This window comes from Odocoileus virginianus, chromosome 17, assembly GCF_023699985.2.
Source record: "Odocoileus virginianus isolate 20LAN1187 ecotype Illinois chromosome 17, Ovbor_1.2, whole genome shotgun sequence".
NCBI lineage: Eukaryota > Metazoa > Chordata > Mammalia > Artiodactyla > Cervidae > Odocoileus > Odocoileus virginianus.
In genome coordinates this window covers 36,345,104-36,365,925 of record NC_069690.1, presented here as the reverse complement: position 1 = coordinate 36,365,925, position 20,822 = coordinate 36,345,104, and the positions used below count along the sequence as shown (strand labels likewise).

General features: G+C 40.4%; 1 protein-coding gene and 1 non-coding gene across 3 annotated transcripts in view; one reads left to right on the top strand and one right to left on the bottom strand.

Moving 5' to 3' along the window:
* SKAP1 (src kinase associated phosphoprotein 1) overlaps positions 1-20,555 on the bottom strand; it is a 296,312-nt gene extending 275,757 nt beyond the window's left edge. The window contains exon 1 of one of the 2 annotated variants that reach the window (XM_020870783.2): positions 20,406-20,555. In XM_020870783.2, coding sequence (XP_020726442.1) covers positions 20,406-20,454 — 49 coding nt within the window. In that variant the 5' untranslated portion in view covers positions 20,455-20,555. The remainder of the gene's footprint in view (positions 1-20,405) is intronic. The other variant, XM_070479337.1, reaches the window with a different exon arrangement.
* LOC139039239 (U6 spliceosomal RNA) lies at positions 2,332-2,438 on the top strand. The gene has a single exon (XR_011492562.1). It is a non-coding gene; the product is annotated as a U6 spliceosomal RNA (small nuclear RNA).
* Positions 20,556-20,822: the final 267 nt, after the last annotated feature.

The window sequence follows — 20,822 nt, the reverse complement described above, 5'->3', positions numbered from 1 at the left end:
AGTCTAGAGGGAAGTAGGTTAGGGAGATCTCTCAGAGACCTAACCTTTCATCTGAAACCCCTAGATCAGCAGGTCAAGTATGTATGTTGGGGTGGGGAGGAGCTGGTAGAATGAGGAAAAGAATGGCACATGCATGGAAACATCGTGTGCAAAGGTCCTAGGGTAACAGATCTAGTTCAGTTGGAGAAACTGAAAGAATTCTGACTTGGAAGGAAGAACATAAAGGTTAGGGGTAAGAGTAACAGTGATGAAAGATTATTCTGGAAGGCAAGTTTGTAGCAATATATAGTATTTTGTACTAAAAGTAATATATAATGATTTGAAGTCCCATATCAAAAAGGTAAACACAACTCTGACAAACATGCATCTTCCTATTATAGTTCACAGCTTTCCTAAAACATGGGCTTCCCTGGTGGCTCAGAGGTTAAAGCGTCTGCCTCCAATGTGGGAGACCCAGGTTCGATCCCTGGGTCGGGAAGATTCCCTGGAGAAGGAAATGGCAACCCACTCCAGTATTCTTGCCTGGAGACTCCCATGGACAAAGGAGCCTGGTAGGCTACAGTCCATGGGGTCTCAAAGAGTCAGACACGACTGAGTGACTTCACTTCACTTCACTTCCCTAAAACATAGATTTCCTCAGCTTCCAGGCAGCTTATGAATATCTATTTCATCAAACCAGAGTAGGAAAGGAAAATAGGAAATAAAAACTGAAGGACAAGGGAAGGGAGGGTATGTGGAAACTTGTAGACATGATATAATCATCGGGTCCCTGGGAGAAACCACTGCAGGATCTAAGGCCAGCTGAAAAAATGCTGACTTAACAGGATGCACCCAAGATCTCTAGGTTCTGTAGATGGGTGAAAGTCTTTGACATTCTCCCAAGCCTCTCACCTTGTCCATTTTACAAGGCTACAAATGGATATTCTGTTTACTTGGAGGAGAATGACATCTTAAGGGTCACATTTTTCAAACTACTAAAAAATAAAGGTTGCCTCCATTTATTTTCTAAGTACTGCTCCTAATACACAGAAAGAACAAAATATTTAAGTTGGTGTTCTTTAACAGTTAGAAATTTTTTGTTGATATATTGTTTCTAAAATTCAAAAGTTCACTTCAATCAGCCTTCTAATTTGAAGGCAGGATGAATGACCAAATGCTGCTGAAAACAACTCCACCAACCAAAAACCAATCAAAGTGTTCCTAGAGGGGATATTTTGCTAAAGTATTTGAACTACTAAAGCAGAACTCACATTTCTGAAAAGAAGGATACCATAAATTTCTGTCTATACTTGCATTACACCCAACAAAATATTTGAGATTTTTGTTGGCACAGGGTGAAATGACTCAACAAATTAATTCTATTAAGTTTAATGCTGGGCAGTATTTCAGCCCTCTCCTTAGTTAAAAACAAAACAAAAAACCCAAGTAGTTGCAAATATTCTTTAAACATGAATGGTTGTCCTGGCTGGCTGGGCACAATCACAGAAATATCTGTTTTCTCACTGCTGCTGCTTTGACAGTCATTTTACTTCAATAACCTTCTGCTGGCTTCCATTATCTCTCCTCACACCACCCCTAGCCTCCTGTCTTATCATAGCACCTCCAAGCCTGTTGGTAGCCACATTCTCAATGGGAGAGGAGGTCAGAGGTAAAGAGACAGGAGAGAAAGAGTGGGAGATGAGAGGAAATTCTGTTCTCCTTTCTCTCTGGGTCCCTCCACTGGCTCTCACCTCCTTTCTAGGTGAGGCCCATTCCTGTTATTCTGGCTTATTAAATAGGCTCTTCCCTAATCCTCGGAACTCCAACCTAGCTCTCACCCAGCTCCTCATACCCTTCCCAGTCCTGACCACTGGAGTCACAACACCACCATCAGAGCTTGGAGTTAGGGAACAGGGGATTAAAGGAGTGCTCCCACTAACAAAGAGGAAGCCAACAGAAGGGGGAGTGGCCCAGGCTTCAGGACTGAAAGGGTTTCTGAAATCTCAAATTGGACAATCATTCTCCATCAAAATCTGTCTACAGAATTCTCCTCTAGGGAGCTTCCCTGGTGGCTCAGTGGTAAAGAATCCGCTTGTCAATGGAGGAGACACAGGTTCAATCCCCTCATCTGAAAGGTACCCCTGGAGAAGGAAATGGCAACCTTACTCCAGTATTCTTGCTTGGGAAATCCCATGGACAGAGGAGCCTGGTGGGTTACAGTCCATGGGGTCGCAAAAGAGCCAGACACGACTTAGCAATTAAACAACAACGATTCTCCTCTATAATAAAATACAAAAGGGTTTTTTTGAAAACATACATGACATACAATTAAGTTTAAAATCTGAATAAACAGTGCTCGCTTTGGCAGCACATATACTAAAATTGGAATGATACCGAGAAGATTAGCATGGCCCCTGTGCAAGGATGACACATAAATTCATGAAGCGTTCCATATTTTTAAAAAGAATGCATTTGAATCAGTTCTAATGAGGTGGATGAAACTGGAGCCTATTATACAGAGTGAAGTAAGTCAGAAAGAAAAACTCCAATACAGTATACTAATGCATATATATGGAATTTAGAAAGATGGTTAACGATGACCCTGTATGTGAGACAGCAAAAGAGACACAGATGTAAAGAACAGTCTTTTGGACTCTGCGGGAGAAGGCGAGGGTGGGATGATTTGAGAGGGTAGCATTGAAACGTGTATATTATCATATGTGAAGCGGATCGCCAGTCCAGGTTCGATGCATGAGACAGGGTGCTTGGGGCTGGGGCACTGGGATGACCCTGGAGGATGGGATGGGGAGGGAGGCAGGAGTGGGGTTCAAGATGGGGAACACATGTGCACCTGTGGTTGATTCATGTTGATGTTTGGCAAAAACCACTACAAAATTGTAAAGTAATTAGCCTCCAATTAAAATAATTAATTTACAAATAAAAAAAGAAAAGAAAATTTGAATAAACAACCTTTACTGGGTGAACATGTAAGTTTTTGAGATCAATTTCCACAATATATAATAAAAAATTATACACAGCTTCTAATCCTAATCTATGAGAACCATTGTCCTTTCTTGTCCAGCCTTAGCACTAATGCCCTGAACAGTCTTATTGAAGAAATACATAAACGAAAAAAAATTTTAACTTAATTTAAAAAAACTAAAAAAAAAAGAGAGAGAAACACATAATTTTGTGATCCACAAAATAGTGTTTAAAAATGGATGGCCTGGGAATCAACTTAAAGAACATGGTTCTTTTTCCCACATGGGGAAAAAAGGTGTTAATAAAGAAAATACCTAAGTAAATGTTAGAAAACAATCTATTCACTATTCAAAAAAAAAAATCTAGAGGCAGGATGCTACTTCAGACTCATCTTTTAATTTTCAAGGATACCTACATCTTTTCTAATTAAAATGTTTAATTTATCTTATAGATACTTAACTCTGAACACTTTGAAGGAGTTAAAGCCTTAAAGATGAGATGTGACCCTTTGAGGATGAAGATGGGAAACTATTTGGAAAGGAGGCATATAGAAAATGTTGTTGGGATGGTAGAGAAGAGAAAGGGGATCAAGGAGAGGAGGGACTCCTCTCAGGGACCCATCCCAGGAGTCCTTTGTGTGAACTGATGTCCCATAAGTAGGGAATACAGATCTGCATCATCCTCAGGACCTCCCTGAGTGAGTGGCTAACAGTAAGACACCCTTTCCAGTAACAGACTATGGCCATGCTCTTGGCCATGCCTAACAAATCATGCCTGCCAAATCAAAACAATCTCCACCTTGGAAATAACAGAAGACCACATTTCATTCCAGATATTTGGGTATTCTATTTAATTAAGTGTCACAACTTTCCCTTTAGTAACATATTGCTATTTTACAGAAGACGCACCCTGGTTACTGATCCAACTTCTACAAAGTCTCATTGACAGCTTCTGAGAAACAAACAAAAAATAATCATTTCTGATTCCTTGTCACAAATATACTGAAGGTATCAGACCATTAGTATATCTGCAGTGACTTAAATATCTCAGTAAAATCAAACTTCTGAAACTTCAGTGTTTAATTTTCCTACTTAACGATGGAGGGCTTCCCAGGTGGCTCAGTGGTAAAGAATCTGCCTATCAATGCAGGAGCCACAGGAGACATGGGTTAGATCCCTGGGGGAGGAATATTCCCTGGAGGAGGAAATGGCAACCCACTCCAGTATTCTTGCCAGGATAATCCCATGGACAAAGGAGCCTGGCCAGCTATAATCCATGGGGTCACAGAGAGTCAGACATGACTGAGCATTCATGCACACATGATGGAAGACTTCATAGAATCTTGTCTTGCTTATTTTCACACCAATTAAATAAAAGTATCATAGTCAGGGGAAAATGACTTTTACTGTGTTTAGAATGTGTTTTAAACCTTGTAATAAATTTTTCATCTGGCAATCAACTGTAATCCTTTAAGGCATATATTTTGCTTTTTGTTAAGAGGTAAAGCTTGTTGGCAAGGCTAAAATCATACCCACCAGCTTTGTTTCGGCTTGCAGGAAGTTGTCAGCATACAACAGAGAAACTGTCAACATGTTCTGGCTGTGGTTTGCTTCACCTGCTGATTGTTTCTGCCCCATGACCCAAGAAATGTGTGGTGTTTATATTTTTAATTCTTCTACCTCCTGAAGGTGAAAAAAATGACAATACCTATACACATATAGCATAGAGAAAACAAAAACTGGAAACTAAAACACAGATAGTACTATAGATTAAGTTTTAACTGCTGGCCAGTCTGCAAATCTGAATTAACACTTCTGCAATCTTCACTGAATCTATCCTGCAGAAATATTTGCATATATACACAAAGATGCAGATATGTTCTCTATAGCACTGTGGAAATATTAAAAAAAAACTGTAAACAATCTAAGCATCCTTTAATAGGGGAATAATTAAATTTGAAACACTGTACAACAGCTTAAAATGAATATATATATGAATATATACATAGATTTATACGGGAAAGAAAGCTTACAATGGTGTGACGTTAAAAATCCAATTTCTTTTTTTCTTTTTTTCATTGAACTATAGTTGATTTACGGTGATGTGTTAGCTCAAAGTATATAGCAAAGTAATTCAGATACACAAATATATACTCTTTTACACATTCTTTTCCAATATAGGTTACTGCAAGATATTGAATATAGTTCCCTGTGCTGCAGAGTAAATCTCTGTTGTTTCTCTATTTTATATACAGTGGTGCGTATCTGTTAACCCCACACTCCTAATTCATCCCTCCCTGCCTTCTCCTTTGGTAACCATACGTTTGTTTTCTATGTGAGTCTGTTTCTGTTTTGTAAGTAAGTCCATTTGTATTATTTTTTAGATTTCATGCATAAGTGATTTCATATAACAGTTGTCTTTCTCTGTCTGACTGACTTTACTTAGTACAATAATCTCTAAGTCCATTCATGTTGCTGCAAATGGCAATATTTTATTATTATTTTTTTATATTTATTTGGCTGCACCAGATCTTAGTTGCAGCATGTGAGATCTTGTTCCCTGACCAGGGATTGAATTTTGGAGCTCCTGCATTGGGAGCTCAGAGTCTTAGCCACTGGACCACCAGGGAAGTCCCTATTTCATTACTTTTATGGCTGAGTAAAAGGAGATCAGTCCTGGGTGTTCACTGGAAGGACTGATGCTGAAGCTGAAACTCCATTACTCTGGCTACCTCATGCGAAGAGTTGACTCATTGGAAAAGACCCTGATGCTGGGACGGATTGGGGGCAGGAGAAGAAGGGGATGACAGAGGATGAGATGGTTGGATGGCATCACCGACTCGATGGACATGGGTTTGAGTAAACTTCGGGAGTTGGTGATGGAAGGGAGGCCTGGCGTGCTGTGATTCATGGGTTCACAAAGAGTCGGACATGACTGAGTGACTGAACTGAACTGAACCGAATGTGATATATATACATATCACATCTTCTTTATCCATTCAACTGTCGGGGGACACTTTAGTTGCTTCTATCTCTTGGCTATTATAAATTGTGCTGCTATGAACACTGGGTTGCATATATCGTCTCAAATCAGACCTTTTGTCTTTTCTAGATATATGCCTTGGAGTGAGATTGCTGGATCATATGGTAGTTCTATTTTTAGTTTCTTAAGGAGCCTCTATATTGTTTCCCACAGTGGCCACACCAATTTACGTTCCCACCTACAGTGTAGGAAGGTTCCCTTTTTTCCATACTCTTTCCTATATTTATTGTAGACTTTTTAGTGATAGCCATTTTAATTGGTGTGAGGTGATAGCTCACTGTAGTTTTGATTTGCATTTCTCTAATCCCAAAGAATTCTCAAACTACCGCATAATTGCACTCATCTCACACACTAGTAAAGTAATGCTCAAAATTCTCCAAGCCAGGCTTCAGCAATACATGAACCATGAACTTCCAGATGTTCAAGCTGGTTTTAGAAAAGGCAGAGGAACCAGAGATCAAACTGCCAATATCCGATGGATTATCAAAAAAGCAAGAGAGTTCCAGAAAAACATCTATTTCTGCTTTATTGACTATGCCAAAGCTTTCAACTGTGTGGATCACAATAAACTGTGGAAAATTCTGAAAGAGACGGGAATACCAGACCACCTGACCTGCCTCTTGAGAAACCTGTATACAGGTCAGGAAGCAACAGTTAGAACTGGACATGGACAAACAAACTGGTTCCAAGTAGGAAAAGGAGTACGTCAAGGCTGTATATTGTCACCCTGCTTATTTAACTTAAATGCAGAGTACATCATGAGAAACACTGGGCTGGAATAAGCACAAGCTGGAATCAAGATTGCTGGGAGAAATATTAATAACCTTAGATATGCAGATGACACCACCCTTATGGCAGAAAGTGAAGATGAACTAAAAAGCCTCTTGATGAAAGTGAAAGAGGAGAGTGAAAAGTTGGCTAAAAGCTCAACATTCCGAAAACTAAGGTCATGGCATCCGGTCCCATCACTTCATGGGAAATAGATGGGAGACAGTGGAAACACTGTCAGACTTCATTTTTTTGGGCTCCAAAATCACTGCAGATGGTGATTGCAGCCATGAAATTAAAAGACACTTACCCCTTGGAAGGAAAGTTATGACCAACCTAGATAGTATATTAAAAAGCAGAGACATTACTTTGCCAACAAAGGTCCGTCTGGTCAAGGCTATGGTTTTTTCCAGTGGTCATGTATGGATGTAAGAGTTGGACTGTGAGGAAAGCTGAGCACTGAAAAATTGATGCTTTTGAACTATGGTGTTGGAGAAGACTCTTGAGAGCCCCTTGGACTGAAAGGAGATCCAATCAGTCCATCCTAAAGGAGATCAATCCTGGGTGTTCATTGGAAGGACTGATGCTGAAGCTGAAACTCCAATACTTTGGCTACCTCATGTGAAGAGTTGACTCACTGGAAAAGACCCTGATGCTGGGACGGATTGGGGGCAGGAGGAGAAGGGGACGACAGAGGATGAGATGTCTGGATGGCATCACTGACTCAATGGGCATGAGTTTGAGTAAACTCCGGGAGTTGGTGATGGACAGGGAGGCCTGGTGTGCTGTGATTCATGGGGTCGCAAAGAGTAGGACACGACTGAGCGACTGAACTGACTGACTGAATAATTAGCGGGCTTTCCTGGTGGCTCAGCAGTAAAGAATACGCTTGCCAATGCAGGAGACACAGGTTTGATCCCTGGATCGGGAAGATCTCCTGGAGAAGGAAATGGCAATCCGCTCCAGTTTATTCTTGCCTGGAAAATCCCATGGACAGAGGACCCTGGTGGGCTATAGTCCATGGGGTTGCAAAGAGCTGGACACAACTTAGAGACTAAACAACGACAATAATAATTAGCAATATTGAGCATCATCTCATGTACCTGTTGGCCATCTGGATGTCTTTGGAGAAATGCCTGTTTAGTTCTGCCCATTTCTCAATTGGGTTGTTTGTTTTTTTGACATTGAGTTGTATGAGCTGTTTGTATACTTTGGAAATTAAGTCCTTGTTGGTCACATAGTTTACAAATATTTTCTCCCAGTCTGTAGGCTGTCTTTTGGTTTTGTTTACAGTTTCCTTTGCTGTGCAAGTGCTTATAAGTTTGATTAGGACCCATTTGTTTTTGCTTTTATTTCCATTGCTTTGGGAGACTAAACTAAGAAAATATTGCTGCAATTCATGTCAGAATTGTAGCAGGCTTCAGTGGTTGCAGCACATAGGCTCAGCAGTTGCAGAAAATGTTTTGCCTAGGAGTCCTATGATGTCATGTCTTATATTTAACTCTTTAAGCCATTTTGAGCTTTTTTGTGTGTGTGTATGATGTGAGGGAGTGTTCTAACTTTATTGATTTACATGAGGCTGCCCAGCTTTCCCAACACCACTTGCTGAAGAGATTGTCTTTCCTCCAATGTATATTCTTGCCTCATTAGTTAAAGATTAATTGACCACGTGTTTATTTCTGGGCTCTATTCTGTTCCATTGATCTATATGTTTGTTTTTGTGCCAATACCACACTGTTTTGATTACTGTAGCTTTGAGTATTGTCTGAAGTCTGGGAGGGTTTATGCCACCAGCTTTGTTCTTTTTCCTAAGAACTGCTTTGGAAATTCTGGGTCTTTTATGATTCCATATACATTTGGATTATTTGTTCTAATTGTGTGAAAAATGTCATGGACAGTTTGATAGGGATTGCACTGAATCTGTAAGCTGCTTTGGGTAGCATGGCCATTTTAACAATATTAATTCTTCCAATCAAAGGTCATGTGATGTCTTTCCATTTCTTTGAATCATTTTCAATTTCCTTTACCCATGTTTTATAGTTCTTAGCACATAGGTCTTTCACCTCCTTGATTAGGTTTATTCTTAGGTATTTTTTGTACACAATTTTTTAATTCATTAAAAAAATTTTTTGGTTGCACTGGGTCTGCATTGCTGTTTATGGGCTTTCTCTAGTTGCTTCTCATTGTGGTGGCCTCTCTTGTAGCGCATAGGCCCCAGGTATGCGGACCTCAGTGGCTGCAGCACGCAGGTTCAGCAGCTGCAGTGTGTGGCTCTAGAACACAAAAGCCTCAGTAGTTAGAGCACACAGGCTCAGTATTTGTGGCTCACGGACCCTGGAGTGCATGGGCTTTAGTAGCCACACCCACAGGCTCTAGGGTGCGGGCTCAGAAGTTACAGTGCACGGGCTTAGGTGCTCATGTGGAATCTTCCTGAACCAGGGATTGAACTCGTGTCCTCTGCACTGGCAGGCAGATTCCTATCCACTGCATCACCACGGAAGTCCCTGGACACAGTATTAAATGGGATTGTTCTTTCAATTTCTTATAGTTCATTGTTAGTATAAAGAAATGCAAAAGATTTCTGTATATTAATCTTGTAACCTGCTACCTCGCTGAATTCACTCAATAGTTCAATGGTTTTAGTGTGGCATCTTTAGGAACTTCTATATATAATATCACGTCATCTGCATATAATGACAATTTTGCCTCTTCCCTTCCAATTTGGATACTTATTATTTCTTTTGCTTTTCTGATTGCTGTGGCTAGGTCAAGTAATCTATATTCTTCTATGTTATACAAATACTCTACAGTAAAAATATATTCATAAGTTATTTTTGTAGTTAAAAAATACACGGACCATAACACCTACCAGAATACCTAAAAATAAAAAGACTACAACATCAAGAGTTTGTGAGGAAATGGAGTAACTGTAATTCTCATATTCTGTTGGTGGGAGTATAAAATAGGTTATGATCACTTTGGAAAACTGGTTTCCAATAAAATTAAATGTATTCATACCATATGACCCAGTAACTCCACTCCTAGATCTTTATTCAGGAGAAATGAGTGTTTATGTTACAAAAAAAGTTATACAAGAATTCTCAAAGCAGTAATCATAGTATAATCATAGTAACCCAAAACTGAACAATTCAATTGTTCATCAGAAGAAAAATGAATAAATGAACAATGGAATATTCACACAAGGGATTACTACTTAGCAAAAGGATAGATAAATGATACACAGAACAACATGTATGAATCTCAAAAACATTACATTGAGGACAGACACAAAAGAGATCATACTGATTTGTGAAATTCCAGAACTGGAAAGGAACTTTATTGGGAGATGGAAATGTCTATGTCTTGATGTGAGTTGTAGTCACACAAGTGTATACATATATGAAAGTCATCCAGTTGTAACACTTAACACTAGTACATTTTATATACATTAATCACACCTTAATAAAGTACTGGGAAGGAAGAAAGGAAGAGGGGGAAGGATCAATGGATGAAGAGGCTCACACAAAGAGTTATCAAAAAGGAAAATTTCTTTTAAAGGGAGGGTGATTTTAAGGAAATTTGTTACAATACAGTAAAGAGAGACTGTCTGTAACTTTCTAAGTACCCAGGACACTTCTCATATTTGATTTATAATATACAGTACCTTAATTAATTCCAACTTAACTATCACATTGGTCTAAGTATATATAAATATATGCCATTGGACACATTTTAGTAAAGCTCCTATTATGTGAATAAAAATTTTATTTTCCCCATAACATACTAATGTTAAATATCAACAATGTTAGAAGGAGATCCTAGATGAAAATTTAAGTAATTCATAAATAATTTTATCAAAGCCATAAGCTTTCAGGAAAGCTTGCTCTCTGGATGCTAAGACCACTCTGTTTCTGAGCCTACATCTGTCCTATCTTCCATGTAAAAACTGGATAGTAAAATTAAACAGTGGAACTCAAAGACTCCAAACCTGAAAAGCCATCTGTTATAATCACCTAACCTATAATGCAGCACTGGCAAACCAGAAAAGCAAGCAGTGAACTTGGAAACACAGGGGAAATAAATATGAATAAATGTAGCAGAAATTATAGGATTTCTGTACAGTGTAACGGTTCATAACGTGAAAAATTAGATCTATTATAGTTATGTCAATATGTTAAGATTCTCTGATAATGGTAGAACTTGAAATTTATCTTATTTTTTCTATATTTAAAATGATTAAAAATTGTTTAAGTATTATACTTATATAATGAGGTAAAAACGTTAGTTATTATCTTAATAGCATTAGAATTCCTCTTAGGAAGAGAATCACCATTGTTTAGCAAAGTAACTTGTTTCTCTCTGTGTGTGGGTGTTGGTGGGAGCCTAAACCAATAAACAGATAGTGAAACTACCTTTCCATGTGCCAAGAGAAAAAAAACTTTTTTTTGGTTTGTTTTGCTCCAGACAGGACACAGGGAGAAAGTGCCAGTGAGAAAGCATAAGGCTGAGAGCTACATCAGGTGAAAGGCCAGAGGGCATTGTCTCATGACTGGATTGGCAGGAGTTTAGGAACAGGAATGCCTAATATTCAACATGAAGTCTTTTGCATAATTGCCATGGAAACCCTTCCTCCCTCTCCCTGTACCCCCTGACTCTGCAGTGATGCTTTCTACATTCACAGGGACTTCATGTGGACAGGCCTTTGTGGAAATTGAAGACAAGGATATATGTCACGGCCATAGTTTCTCAACCCTGGCACTACTGACATTTTGGCCTGGATAAGTCTTTGCTGTGGGGCTGTCCAGTGCATTGTAGGAAGCGGAACAGCATCACTGGCCTCTACCCATTAGGTACCAATAGCACCTTCCCTAGTTGTGACAACAACAAAAATGTCTCCAAGTGTTGCCAAATGCCCCCTGCCGGACAAAACCACCCCATTTGGGAACCTGGAAAGAAAGGTAACCTTGAGAATGCACACCTCTTGAGAGTTCTTCAGATTTTGAGGAGATATTTGGGCTTCCACAAAGAGGAACAGATCTTGCCTAGAGTTCGAACTCCCTCATAGCTCAGTCGGTAAAGAGTCTGACTCCTATGCAGGAGACCTGCGTTCAATCCCTGGGTCGGGAAGATCTCCTGGAGAAGGAAATGGCAACCCACTCCAGTATTCTTGCTTGGAGAATCCCACGGACAGAAGAGCCTGGCAGGCCTCAGTCTATGGGGTCGCAAGAGTTGGACAGGACTGAGCGACTAAGCACACACAGCACAGAATTCAAAAGGCCTGGGCAGCCCAGCTAACATCTAGGACATACCCACAAGGAAACTAAAATACTTCTACCAATTTAAAAAATTCTGTTTATTAAAACAGAAAGATGGAGAAGGAAATGGCAACCCACTCCAGTATTCTTGCCTAGAGAATCCCATGGACAGAGGAGCCTGATGAGCTACAGTCCATGGGGTCGCAAAGAATCGGACATGACTTAGTGACTAAACAACTCAGACTCTTCAGGTAATTTCATTGTTAGTAACCTGATATTAGAATGTTTTCTACTCATTTTTTGTTGTTGTTGTTCCAGTTGAGACAGAATCTCATCAAATCCCGACATCTCTCCTCGGAAGAGAATGTCATAGGCCAAGGGCGTGGGCAGGGCTTGAGGAGAGAGCAGCTATTAAATGGAACTCTCTCTGTGTTCATTCTTGTTGTATTGAAGTTAAGAGGCAAGATGACTGGCAAGTGGGATTCCTTCTCAGGATCACGTTTGCTGCCACATTGGTTAATATCAGAGCACTTTAATCTAAAGGATGATACTGTAACTTGATTGAACTAATTCACTTTTAATTATCGATAGCTGTTTTATTTAATACCCTCCTACATACTGGGTACCACTGTAAACCTCTCAGACAACTTGTTATTTTTGTAGCACTACGAGAGAACTGGATGTTCGCTTGGGGGAAAAAAAAAAGAGAGAAGGGAAAGATTGAACCTTTTCTTTTTTCAACTGAGAAATAATGGAAAAATACTATTTACAGAAACACACATGCGTGCAAAGCACTCTATATAACGAGGTAAGGAACACATGTCCTTCTTAAGTTAGCAAGGAAGCTAACTTCCTCTTTCCTTCCTCCAAAAAGTTCTGATCTAAGGAAGGAAATGAAGAACATCCTGAAAGAACCCCTACAAACCTCTTCCAATTTGGAGGAGCAAGGATGAACCACTGACCCAAGCAAAAGGCCTATAAGTTTTCCTGTGGTGAAGCAGCTGCAAGAAGAGAGATCAACAGGACTTCCTCAAAGGAAAAAAAAATTTTTTTAATTTTATTTACCAAACATATGGTGTGTAATACATTCTAGATATTATTCTAGCTTCTTTTCAAATATGTAGTCCTTTATTTCTTATAAATTCAATGAGATAGGAACTTCTCTGGTGGTCCAGTGGCTAAGACTGTGCTCTCAATGCAGGGGGCCTGGATTTGCTCCCTAATCAGGGAACAGATCCCACATGCTGCAACTAAGAGTTGGCATACAACTAAGAGTTGGCATACAACTAAGAGTTGGCACGGGTTTCCCTGATGGCTCAGATGATGAGCGTCGAATAGATGCTTTCTGACTGTGGTGCTGGAGAAGACTCTTGAGAGTTCCATGGTCAGCAAGGAGACCAAACCAGTCAATCCTAAAGGAAATCAACCCTGAATATTCAGTGGAAGGACTGCTGCTGAAGCTGAAGCTCCAGTCCTTTGGCCACCTGGTGAGAACAGCTGACTCACTGGAAAAGACGTGATGCCAGGAAAGAGCAAAGGCAGGAGGACAAGGGGACGGCAGAGGATGAGGTGGTTGGATGGCATGACCGAGTCAACGGGTGTGAGTCTGAGCAAGCTCTGGGAGATGGTGAAGGACAGGAAAGCCTGGCATGCTGCAGTCCATGGGGTCGCACAGAGTCGGACATGACTGAGAAACTGAACCAAACAACAAAACTTACCACAAAGAAAATATACAGGATGTGTGAGAAAATACTAACCTTCAGGAAGAAAAATATCTTGAAGAACTAGAGAAAATGTCTCCATCTGAAGTAGCCTTATTATTAAAGAACAGAAACGTTTAAAAATTTTCTATTCATATTTCCAACAACATCCAAAATGTCATTATGTCTATAAGCCAGATTGACAGATGTAATGAAAACAAAACAATGAACGATGTGGAAAGAACACATGGAAATTTTTAAAAAATAAATGCTGAATTTGAAACCACAATAGAATTAGTGACAGATGAGACAATAAAAGAGATGAAACACAGAGAATAAATCAGGGGCCCAATATATTTATAATATAAACCCTGGTATAACAGAATGAAAGCAATGACAATAGAAAAAGCTTTCTCATGTTAAAGAGCTTAGACTATAGATCAAAAGGGTTCACTATACACTAGGCAAAAATAATCAAAAAGTCTAACTTTGAAATTATCCAGTGACATTTTTGAGAGCAAAGAAAAATATCCTATAAACATGCAGGCAGGCAGTGGGAGGGATGGGTTATAAAATAAATACATCAGGCTGGCATCAGACTTTTCCTCCACAAAATTGAAGACCAGGAGATATGGGTAAAACTTTGAGAGGTTAAGTTAAGAGGAAGGGAAAGGAATAGATCCTAGAACCTCATCCCCACAGCTAAGTTTATATGAAACTAGATAGACACATACTCAAACTCAGAGGCACTCAGTAAGTGTAGCATCAAAGTCCCCTTCCTGAAAAATCCACTCAGCATCATAGTCTCAATCGTCATCTATGAGGGCTTTCTGCACTATCCAATACAGCAGCCACTGTGGCTACTGAGTAGCTGAAATGTAGCTAACATAGTTGAGGAACAGATTTTCTTTGGTTTTAATTTTAGATAATTTAAATAGCTACATGTGGCCAGTGGTTACCCTTCTAGCAAAGTCTAAATATCTAAGAGATAAAGAGCTCAAGAATGAAAAAGCCATGGTACAAAAAGTTCATGGTATGATGAACAAGTTAAATAAAAATATCACTGTATTTCATTAAATATAAACTAGCCAAAAAATCATTACAGCTGTGGCTTTAAATATTATGCAAATATCAAAATAATTCTTATAACCTAATATTCACAATAGAAACAGTAATAATTCTGAGTCTAAAATCTCAGATTATATAAGCCATTTCACATTTCACACTGGAGGAAAGAGTAGGAGGTACTGTTTCATTCTTAACATTGCTAATCAAAGGGACATGGTTCATTTTGTTTGTTTTTTTAGCTATAAGGGTAAAGCTATCAGTGGAATAAAACCAGGATGTATAACTTTAAAATCACTCAAAAGGAAAAAAAAAAAAGGTGAGTGATCTAAGAAGATGCTCAGGTGACCATAGCAAGTGAAAAACGGTAAGTGGAAAAATCAGTATACAAAACTATACACACAATATGTCCCAACTTTTAAAGTCTGCACAAATAATAAAAACTGAAAAATGTGCATGGAAATTTAACAGTTGTGGACTATGCTGCTGCTAAGTTGCTTCAGTCATGTCCAACTCTGTGCGACCCCATAGATGGCAGCCCACCAGGCTCCACTGTCCCTGGGATTCTCCAGGCAAGAACACTGGAGTGGGTTGCCATTTCCTTCTCCAATGGGTGACTGTTTCTAAATCTTCTACATGAGCAATACTATTTTTATAACCAAAAAATTTAGCATAAAAAAGAAATAAGGGACTTCTCTGGTGGTTCAGTGGTTAAGAATCTGCCTTCCAATACAGGGGATGTGGGTTCAATCTGTGGCTGGGGAACTAAGATCCCACTTGCAGCAGGACAACTAAGCCTGTGCCCCGAAGTTAGAGAGCCTGAGCATCACAAATGAAGGGCCCACACAGCCAAAAACAAAAATTAGTTTTAAAAAAAAGAAAGAAATAGAAGTATAATCACATACATTTCAGAATTTAGCCAAACAGTACTGCCATTTATCCAGAAGACAACCCAGTATAAAAAAATTAAGCAAAAAAGACTGTTAGCAGCCAGTGCATAAGTCGCCAAGTACAGACCTAAAGTTTGGGTACCATGTTCATCAAGACAGAACTTCGTATTTTCTTTTACATATATCTTAATTCCAATGAACTTAATTATCTAATGTTTCTAGAGCATTGGGGATACAGATACACTGAGAACAGTACAAAGTGATAGGCCTGGTCTAACTGTAGGAAACAATGACAAAAATTAAAATATAAAATGGACACAGACATTCACAAGGCAGTCCAGTGGCAACTATGGCAAAAACATCCCTAAATAACTTAATATATCTCTATAAAGTATGATAATTTATATTCACTATAACTTGGAGTTAAAGTGTTCAGAGGAGGTCCTCTTGCATGCAGACTGTTTGGTTGAGGAAGTGTGAAAAGTTTCTATAGAATCTGAGAAAAAATTTGATCACAAATGTTTATAATAAAAATAGTGCTTAAAGAGAACATCTTCAGCTATCCAGCACAACTCACTCCTGCGAGTTCCACAGAGTTGGAATTTTACTATATTGAAAAAGATTTTATGGTTGGCTACATCGACCAATACAAATCTGGAGAACAATCTGGAATGAAATGATTAATGACTTCTTTCCAAGGAAGTTTAAAACAAGTAAACTATAGGCATATCAGAACCAGCATTAATGGAGCAATTGCTACTAAATGCAGCTGAATTGTGGATGTTATTTTGGCTCTAACCCATGTTTGAGCAGGATTTAGGTACCTTGTAGATACTTATTACCTATTAAAGTCAGTAAGCTCCATTTCATCACACAGGACAAATTATGAACTAAAGAAATATTTATTCTATTTCCTTTACACCTGCCTCTTGTACTGCTGACTTCAAAAGTGATATTAGAAAGACAAGGAAGAAACTGATTATGTTTGTATCTGTGAAACAAAGACCATGCAAACTGTCAGCACGCCGCCATTGTTTTTGTCTTCAGTGTGGTTATCACAACACAAAAACAAAATGATAACTTCTACTCCTGAAGCCTGATTATTTGAAAATAGACCTGAATATGTCTTCCTCTTTCAACAAGGCAGTAAATGTCCTTCACTTTACTTATCTATAAGGTACTTATTTGCTGAAATGGACTAGTTACCATTTCTCTATGAAAACCTGACAGAATCTGAGGAAGATGATTCCTGAGTTACTCTAGAAATCTCTCACTGCTTTGATATGCTTTGATAGTTGCCCAAAATCCAAGAAAGCACTGAGAAAAAAAAGGAAAAAAAAAAATCCCCACCTTCCACACATCTCTAGTACTAAAAAGAAAAAAGCACAAGCACAATACTGATTAATGGTCCTTTGGAACCTCTCCAACTGTCTATTCATCCTTTGTTCCTTTTCCTTTTAAATAGCCTTACTGGTGGTTTTATCCTGATTACAAAAGTAATACCTGGTCATTGTCACAGTTCAAACAACATGAAGATGTATGAAATAAAAGTAATAACCTCTCTCTCCCCAATCTTCTCTTTCCCTTCCCTAGAGAACCAATTTAGGAGCTTGGTGTATATTCTTTCTTACTCCTTCTTAGGCTTACACAAATATATATCAAATATGGGTTAATGGGGGGGGTTGTTTTCAAACAAAAATGATATGTTATTTACATTGTTGTACATCTTGCTTTTTAGTCTCAAAAATACATTATCAACACCTCCCAAGCCAATATATAAAGATCCACCTCACCCTTTTTAAGGGTTACAAAATATTCCATAAGATGGATGATTCCATAAGATACCATCGCCCGACTTCTCCCATGAGTTGGGAGTAAGTGCCATGGGCACTTACTATGCATCCTGGTACAGATACTTTGGGCTTCCCAGATGATTCAGTGGTAAAGAATCCACCTGCCAATGCAGGAGAAGCAGGTTTGATCCCTGAGTCAGGAAGATCCCCTGGAGAAGGAAATGGCAACCCACTCCAGTATTCTTGCCTGGAGAATTCCATGGATAGAGGAGCCTGATGGGCTTATACAGTCCATAGAGTTGAACACAACTTAGCGACTAAAACAAACAAAAATATATACTTCATGTTCTTTACTTTAAGTAACACAGATTCCTAGGAGTGGCGTTTCTTGGTCAAATGTTTAAAATTTTATCCTTAAACAAAATTAATTTTAGACCTTCAGCATTTCTGTTCCCTTCTTCATTATGCAAAATCTGGCATAAACCTTTCATAATGCTTTGCATATCTTATTTTTCAAAGCACACACATTATGTCAAAAAACGCCCCTGTCATTTATGCTCTTGTAGTTATAAATAAATAAATGCTAAAGTTATGGCTGTGATGGCCAGCATTAAATCACTGTGCAAATGCTTATGCCTTGGTTTATGAAAGTAGTAATTCATTGTGGAAACTCCACCCCCACAGCCTGCGGCAGCACTAAAGTGGCAGCACTCTCACCCTATGACACCCTCCACTGAGTGACAATATAGAGATCAGGACCTACATACTTTCTAATTGTCAGCAGTTAACCTTAAAAAGTGTGTGTGGGGGTGGGTAGGGGAAGACAAACAGCAACAGATGATAAATTGACAGCCATTATGGGTTTCTAATATTTACAAACTATTTGTAGTACAGTGAATAATTCTGTTGGTCTACAACAGAGAGTGTGTTCCATAAAAAACAAAACCTACAACCAATATGTTGCTATGATTACACAAACCTTTCAAAAGTATATTCTTCAAACATTTTTCAATAGAATTATTGGTTGAATTCCACTTTCACATTTTTCTCTCTACTTCAGATTCAGACTCTAATTATACACTTAAGAAAAAGGGGGGGAGGGGCTTAAAGTAATACATTAACCAACACAGCTCCTTAGAATTTAATCTTGGACTGTTCTATATATTCCAAAGACCCGAGCACCAACAGAGATTGTTAAGACACAGCAAGTTTGATACAGAAGTATGTGACATGCAATTAATCTCCATTCATACTCTGCTCTACTTGTCAGCAAACAAAGGTTCTGCTTTAGGAGGAGATCTGAAGACTTCAATTAAAAACAGTCAGCTAACAAGAAAATAATCTAAACTAAAGGAAGGTGGCAGGTGCAGAAATGAGTTGTTTACCAAAGTGTCAGTTTTGAACAATAAAGAACTGCACATCAAAAATGCTGAAGAAGTGGATGTCATTGTAAGCCTCTGAAAATAAAAAGGAATTTTCTATCAAGGCTGTAAACAAAATGTAAGTATAGTTTAACTAGTTTGTAAAACAGGTTTCTTCTCAACAAATGACAGATATCAATAAAAAGAATCAGTTTATATCTTTAACTGCAAGGCAGAATGAAACTTTTTGCCACAGCTCCTTCTCTCCTGGAAACCAGACACAGTACAGACTCTCTTTACATTTGGAATTACTGAGCCAACAGCAGACGGAAAGGCTGGATTCCTTCTAGACATCCAGATGATGCTCTTTTACCCCACAAATACTTTTCTATTCTGAACATTTAGATTCACTCAGGTCGCAAGCAAAATAAATTTTGGAAACTTAACCTCATAAGAAATACGTAATTGACAGCTTTTATGGAAGCAACCCAGAATGGAAACAGCGCTACAAACAGACTGAAAAGACTTGCCAAATATTTGATTAGGAGGCATTTATACCAAGATAACATGGTAATGGAGATATAAAACCAATTAAATTGAGAGAAACTGGAAAAAAAAAATACTGCTTGCCAAAAGTATGACCTGCCCAAAACAGGCCATCTGTTAAGTATGTGTCAAAAATGTCACATCGATGCCAAAAGGCTTAATTCTGAGCAGTTTCCTCCTGGGACCCTTATGCAAACACAGATTCCAGGTCCCCATCCTTCCAGGAAGGTCAGTTACAGGAAAAGCAAATTATTAATACTTTTTCACCAGGAAAAGTGGGAGGCAAGCAGATCTTGCCCGTGAGCAAAAAGTGTGTCTGGAGTGTTACAGCGAGACGTGTTGAGTGTTAGTGAGTATGGCCTTAACTCTTACAAGGACCGAGAGGACCGATGATGGCCTCTACGGTTTGAGGGTGAATACACCGAAATGGGGCACTTCTAGAAAGGGAAGAGATGTAACACTGGGATCCGACCCCCCAGGGCAAGAGGGAGGTGCAAGAGCGAGTCTGCAGGCGGGCGAAGGGGGGCCTGAGGTCTGGGTGTCCAGGCCTTGGCCGACAGGAGCCCATGAGCCCTAGCAGCCCTGTGAGACCGTGGGGAGCTCTAAGCGGGAAGGGCAGGGTGCCCTGTGAAGGGGCAGAGTCAGGGCTGGAGAGGGGCCGGCGCGTAACCCACAGACGCAGGGCGTCCTGAAGAGAAAGGGACAGGGTGAAGGCCAGCCACGGCGGCCCGGGGAACTTGAACCCGGCCAGAACTTGCTGAGAAGCCGGGGGGCTAAGTGGGAAGGTGGAGACGCCTTAAGGAAAAAGAAAATGTGTTACTAGGAGTGAAAGCGACCCCTGAGCGAGGGGTGAACAGCTGGCTCTGCAGAGTCAGGACTCCGGCAGCAGCCTCGAGGTTCTAGAAGGCGGGAGGGAGCCGACGGGGAAGGCCGGCCTTGGGAGCCGCTGGCGTCTCGGCTGCTGCCGGCTCGGCACGTGCGACTCCCGGCGGGCTCGGCGGCGCCCGGGCCAGCGGGGCGTTACCTTCCAGGAGCCAAAGGATCTCCTCGGGGAGGGCGGCGGCGGCCTGCATGTGGCGGGCGGCGGGAGAGGGCCGGACAGGCGGGCGGGCGGGCGGCTGCGGCGGCACCTGGCCCTCAGTCGCCGGCGCCGCGGGGCCGAGCCGCAGGGCGGGGCGCGCTCAGGAAGCGGTGCGCGGCGGGCGGGGCGCCTGGGCGGCGGCGACACCTGTGCGCGGGGCCCGCGACCCTACGCCCGCGCCCCAGGGAGGAGGCGCCCGCCCCGCGGCCCCCATTCCCTGTCAAAACAAAGACGCGACGCGACTCCAAGCACCTCGCCTCGGGGAGCTCCCCATTCTAAGCTCCGGACCGCGAGCCTCGCCGGCAGGTGGAGAAGCCACCGTGGGGCCGAAATGAGGCGTAAGGAGGCGGAATCCGAGGA